Genomic DNA, 6,021 nt, shown 5'->3' with positions numbered 1-6,021 from the left:
TTACGGCACTTGTGTTCCCACGCATCTGGGTCTTCTCCGACATATGCAGAACCATAGACAAGCCCAGTTCTTTCTGTTGGATCCTTTTGTGGTTCGAAGCAGTACCAAGTCATATCTTCTGGTTTTCCGTCTTGGGAGCAGTAGCGGGCCCCCATGAGGCGTTGCATAGAAATGTAGAGAAAATAACATGAATTGTTTTCTGTATCGTAGACAAAAGGATAACGATAACTTGAATTACGCCCCGCTGTAGTCAAGTAACTCATCTCTGCACATTTACCCAGAGGCGTTGACGCCTTCACTGAAACACAAAAACAGGGGGCAGCATAACGCAGAAAAAAAAGAGGAAATTCGCATTAATTAATTAAAAAAAAAGAAAAAAACAACAAAAAACAAAATAATTTTCGTTTTCTATCCAAAAAAAATTGAAATACTATTATTTAAAGGGATTTAGTGTATTTCTGCATTCATATGATCACGCGGTGTATGTACACCCCGTGAGGTGTACATACACTGCAGCGTGTATACGCACATTGTTTGTAACTGTTTAGCTTGGTTGCTGACATCGGCGAGTAAGATGTTTTATCAGGTAATTTAAAACTATTATTAAAACCACCAGGAAGAGGACGTCCTGCTGCATCTGCTTCTGTTTTTGTTGGTATATCTGCGAGAAAATCATTTGCATATTTTGGATTGTTCGTTGGCTGATAAAGTTTAATAAATTTGCCGAAGACGGGGCACCGCCCGCTCGGCTCTCTATAGGTCCGTCCGTCTACACTCTTGTCGTTGCCGAGATCCACATAAATACCGCTACCTGACAAACACAAACCCCAAACAACAAACCCTAAACCCTAAACCCTAAACCCTAGTTTTATGATTCAACACGATCACCACTCACTGGCCGCAAGAACCGCAGAAACGTGAATTCTGTGGTTACTTCATCAACATATGTAGGTAATCGAAAGGAATCAATCAAAAAAAGAAAGAAATAAACGCTTTCATTTACATCTACAAGCTGAAACTCTGCGTATTAAAAACGCAGCAGTGCAGCAGCAGCAACCCGATAAATATAACTACGCACCATGTACTTCCGGGATATTGAAACGGGCCATGTAGTCGGAAAGGGGGGGCTGCAGAAACGGGTTAGCACTGCTTGTTTCCTGCAGAGCTGAAACAAGAGGAGATGATGAATGTAAAGCTCCTCCTGATGCTGCTCTTGAGTGGCCGTGGTGGTGGTGATGCTGAACTTTGTCTTTGACGCCATCTACAGCGGTGGACCCCATGGAAAGCAGACACAAAACTGCCCCCGTCAGCGCAGCAGACCGCAGGTGACACATCTTGTAAAGAAATAGAAAAGGAAACGATAGATAGAGAGGGAGGGGAGAGAAGGAGGCGATATGAACTGATGATGAAGTCGAGCGGGGCCACAGCCTGCCGAAGGAAACGGTGGAAAGAACTGCCAAATGCTCGCGTCTACTGTAGAAACACGACGGCAAAAAGACGGAGAATACCAAAGTAAATAAATTAATTAATTAATAAGGAGAATATGTTTGGCCTGAATCAATGAAGAACCCACAACAGCGGTCTGTGCGTGCCAGTGGTTCTTCTCCCTCTTGTTCCTGTGATTAGCCTCGCCGTTGAGGTGTCTAGACACCTAAATAAGGAGCAATAAAGCACCTTTCAATTCAAAGAAAAGCTTTTCAGTTAAAGCCTCTATCCAGAAAAGCACTTGGTATGAAAAAGCAAACGAAAAACTGCACGAGCCGCAGTGCGTGTCTGAAGGTTCGATCTCTCAGCACTCTGCTGGAAACTCGCTACTTCATCGACTGCAAATGCAATTAGCAGCATTAAATTGCAATAAATACACCACTGATAAACAAACAAAACCCCGAAACAAGCGGATCCTCGGCTCATACCTTCATCAGGGCCCGCGGTCAGCACCATGTGCTGCTGCTGCGGGAGCAGCAGAATCGAGTCACTGGGGTTGGAAAGCAGAGGAGAAAAGGATATTTCAACTATTTAAATATCTATATATCACAATTAAAAAATAAACTTTATTTACATTCAATAAATTCTCCACTTTATCTTGCTTTTGCTGCTATTTTCGCGCTGCTTCTACTCGCTTCGAGCTGCTGAGAAACCAGAACGGACCATCGCTGGTCCTAGTTCAATGCTAGCACTGAAGCTGATGTATTTTCCCCTCATCTGTCTTCCTTTCTTCTTTACGGATAGTTTAATATATATTAAAACAAAAAAAAATACATTTTTATCGATACTCGGGTGCTTCTATTCTCCAGGGTGCTCTTGCTGCTCTGTGCAGCGGTTGAACGTTACGTGCTTTCCTGCAGAAGCAGCAGCAGAGTTCTTCCTTTTCTGTATTTTTTTTCACATAACGCTAGTTTTATGAATTACCAAACAAGAATTTTGCATATTATAGTTTAGAACTGAGGACATATCTGCACAAAATAAGCAGGAGGTAGTGCTGCTACATCTGCTGACAGCGAACGCCAGCGGCGTTTAGAGATCCTTTACATTTCCGCACGAATTCATCTTTTCATCTGCTTGAACCAGCAGAAGAAAAATACAGTTTGTGGAGGCTCCACTCTTTGGTTTATCAGTTCATGATGGTTGAGTAGAACGAACGAATACAGAAAAGGGGGTTCTGCTGCTGGTTCAGGTCAGTCATATAACTACAAACACGTATTTAAATCATCACTTTCTTCCGTTCTATCAGCTAATGAAGGAAACGTTGAGCTTTCCTCAAGACGAACGGCAACAGAAAGCCACAGAATATCTGCAAATGGCGTTGCAGTGATGCAGCACAGCTGCGTGTACAGGTGCCTGGTGAAGCATCTAAGTGCTGGAATCAAGTCTATAAATATCTCCCAACCACAAGCATATATGTAAATTAATATTTGTATTTGTTTTATTGGTTAATAATGAAGCAAAGTTGCTGCTTTCTATGCCAGCCACAGCAGGAGGAGAACACCAGCAGTTGCTGCCTCCTTCAAGCTGCACCGCAGCCTATGGCCAGTATAGACAAAAGCGAGGACCAATGCACTAACTAAAATACTGTTCTCGACTTATTTCAAGTTTTATATTTCTCAAGTGTATGAACAACTCGGCGGGAAGCGAATTGCAGCGTTCTCTTTTGCACAGAGTTGTTGCATCGGTATGCCTGTGCCTATAGAGGAGAGAAGGGTTGATGGCTTTCATGTATTAATAAACCCCAAAGTAATTATATTCCTCTTTTGAATTCTTTAGAAGCAATATATTGTTTGAATCTGCATTAAAAGGCGGCTGTTCTTTGCTGTTTGTCTTCCCTCTGTGCAACTCGGAGTGCTTACAGTATCGGTATCCGTCCGGTGGTGCGTGTTGTATTTATATTTATTTTAATGCAGATGCTAATAAAGGCAAAAGTTTTTCGCCTCAAATTAAATAGAAGCAGTCGCTCGTTTCGATGAGAATAGATGCAGAAGTATTAGACACAAATTCTACCGGCGTATTCATGAATTTCCTCGCTTACTGTTGCGCTGTGTGCGTTGCTTGTAGGGGGTGTTTCAGGCGTCCTGGGTCAACAGTTTGGCTTTATTTTTGAATATTTCTTTTAAAAATAATATTTTGCATTAAAATATTCAATTAAAATAATTTTCCTGCAAAAATTTTTCTACAGCCTCACGCACAGGTGCCTCGCTACTAGCACTGGGTGGCATCGGATCGCAGCGGTGCCGTGGGCCTCGTTCTGTATGGGTTTGTTTGGCTGTTTGCACTTATAAATTATAAATAGTGAATGAAATAGTTTTTATTTATAATAAATGTAAAATGTGAGTATTTGATGATTTATTTTTGCTTTTTTATTCTAAAAACAAGCCGTTGTCTTGGTCGTCCTGCCTCGCTAGCTGGTATGCAGAGCCATGGGTACTGTTGGGCTCAGCGGTCGGCGTTGGTGTTTTTCTCGCTTTTGCATCTTCTTTTACACTTTTACGTAATTTATTAACTCATTTCCTTTGCTTTATCTCTCTTCCTCCCTCAGAACATCCTCTGTTCTCCCTGAAACCCCAAACGGCGTCGATGATACCGCCCCGCTTTTTTTCTCGTCATTCTCTGCATTGCATGCAGTTGTCTTTTTATTGAGGTTGCAGTGTATATACACCTCAGTTTCCACTCATATGCTGTATTTTAAAGCGGGGAAATTCATTGAGAACTTCTTTCATTTGTTTACAATAAAGAAGGAAGAATAAATATACAAGCAGCGCCTATCGATAGACCGATACCCATAGATGAGAAAGAAGGGGGCCAAATACCCCCTCATGCTATACACCCAAGGGTTTAGGGTTTAGGGTTTAGGGTTTAGGGTTTAAAATGGCTGTTTACCCACACGGTCATCGCTGAGGCGCAGCCTTCAACCCCTGGCCCCAGCCCGGGCCAGCGCAGCTTCTTCTGACTGGTCTAGGGTTTAGGGTTTAGGGTTTAGGGTTTAGGGTTTAGGGTTTGCATCGTTTGTTTGAGTTTCTCCCCTTTCCTTCTCCGCGTTTTCCTTGGATTCTCCCCCCCAGACTCGCTTCGTTATTTTTTTCTTTTTTTCATTTTTTCTTTTCTACCCTTTTTTGGTTGTCTTCTCCCTCTTCTTCCTTTTATTATTATCTCACTGGCTGTCTCTGAGCCAGCAGCAGCAGCAGCAGCAGTTGCAGCAGCAGCAGTTGCAGCAGCAGCAGCAGCAGCAGCAGGGCCATCGCCCGCAGCAGCAGCAAAAGCAAGAGTATCAACAGCCCCAACAGCAGCAGCAGCAGCAACAACAACAGCAGCAACAGTGCCAGAAGCCGCAAACGTTGCAGCAGCATCAGCAGCATCAGCAGCAGCAGCAGCAGCAGCATGGAATGGGTGGGCGCCTGCAGTGCTGCTGCTGCTGAGCAGAGTGAGGGGGACTCCCCTTCTTTCTTTATAGATGTAGAAGACCCAGAGGCCCCCAGCCGTCCTGCTGCTGCTGCTGCTGCTGCTGCTGTTGCTGCTGCGCCCTTTGAGCGTTGCTACCGTTTCTCTTCTCTCGCAGACAAATCGAAAGAACTGCGAAAAAATAACGCATTTGCTGCTGCTGCTGCTGCTGCAGCAGCTGCTGCTGCTGCTGCTGCTCCTGGCAGCACAGACACAGAAGAGAAAACAAACGACAAATCCTTTCCTCTGCTGCTGCCCCCTCCCCCGCATGCAGATGTTGAGCCTCAGCCTTATACATACAAGAAGCAGCAGCTGCAGCAGCAGCAGCAGCAGCAGCAACAGCAGCAGCATTACCAACCAGCGGCGCTGCAGCAGCAGCAAAAGCAGCAGACACAGCGACAGCAGCAGCAGCAGCAGCAGCAGCCAGCTTACCAGTCAGCAGCAGATCTTCAGTTGAACTCTTCTGCATCTTCTCCTCCACCCAGCTGGGTGTCGCAGCAGCAGCAGCAGCAACAGCAGCAGCAGCAGCAACAGCAGAAGCAGCAGCAGCAGCAGCAGAAGCAGCAANGCAGCAGCAGCAGCAACAGCAGCAGCAGCAGCAACAGCAGAAGCAGCAGCAGCAGCAGCAGAAGCAGCAAACGCCGTGTGCTGCAGCACCGCCAGACTTGCTGACATTTGCTGCTGTTGATCCGTCGCTTAGCCTCCGAGGGTTTGAGGTGTATGCGCAGACACCTGCTGCTGCTGCTCCAGCAGCAGCAGCAGCAGCAGCAGCAGCAGCAGGTACTCTTACAGCAGCAGCAACACCAGCAGCAGCAACAGCAAGCGCTCCCACAGCAACCGCAGCAGCAGCAGCAGCAGCAGCAGAGGATAGCCTGAGCAGCAGCGACTGGCAGTGGCAAGGAGCAGCAGAAGCAAACGAAATACTGAAGCTTCGTTCTGGTGTATGTACACCTCATCGTCTCCCTGCAGCAACTGCTGCTGCCGCAAAGACACAGTCTGCGCATACAAATACAAGCAACACAACAGCAACAGCAGCAGCAGCAGCAGCTGCTGCTGCTGTTGCAGCAGTACCAACAGCAGCAGCAGCAGCAA

General features: G+C 45.8%; 1 protein-coding gene across 1 annotated transcript in view; it reads left to right on the top strand.

Moving 5' to 3' along the window:
* Nucleotides 1-3,109: 3,109 nt before the first annotated feature.
* EMH_0056720 (uncharacterized protein) overlaps nt 3,110-6,021 on the top strand; it is a gene marked incomplete at both ends in the record, with an annotated part of 4,033 nt that continues 1,121 nt past the window's right edge. Inside the window, 5 exon segments of the mRNA XM_013497388.1 lie at nt 3,110-3,169; nt 4,665-4,878; nt 5,048-5,496; nt 5,500-5,574; nt 5,658-5,870. Of these exon segments, the coding sequence (XP_013352842.1) occupies nt 3,110-3,169; nt 4,665-4,878; nt 5,048-5,496; nt 5,500-5,574; nt 5,658-5,870 (1,011 nt within the window).

This window comes from Eimeria mitis, genomic scaffold (assembly GCF_000499745.2).
Source record: "Eimeria mitis Houghton genomic scaffold, Emh_scaff2642, whole genome shotgun sequence".
In the NCBI taxonomy this organism is placed as follows: domain Eukaryota; phylum Apicomplexa; class Conoidasida; order Eucoccidiorida; family Eimeriidae; genus Eimeria; species Eimeria mitis.
This window is presented reverse-complemented; position numbering and strand designations above follow the sequence as displayed.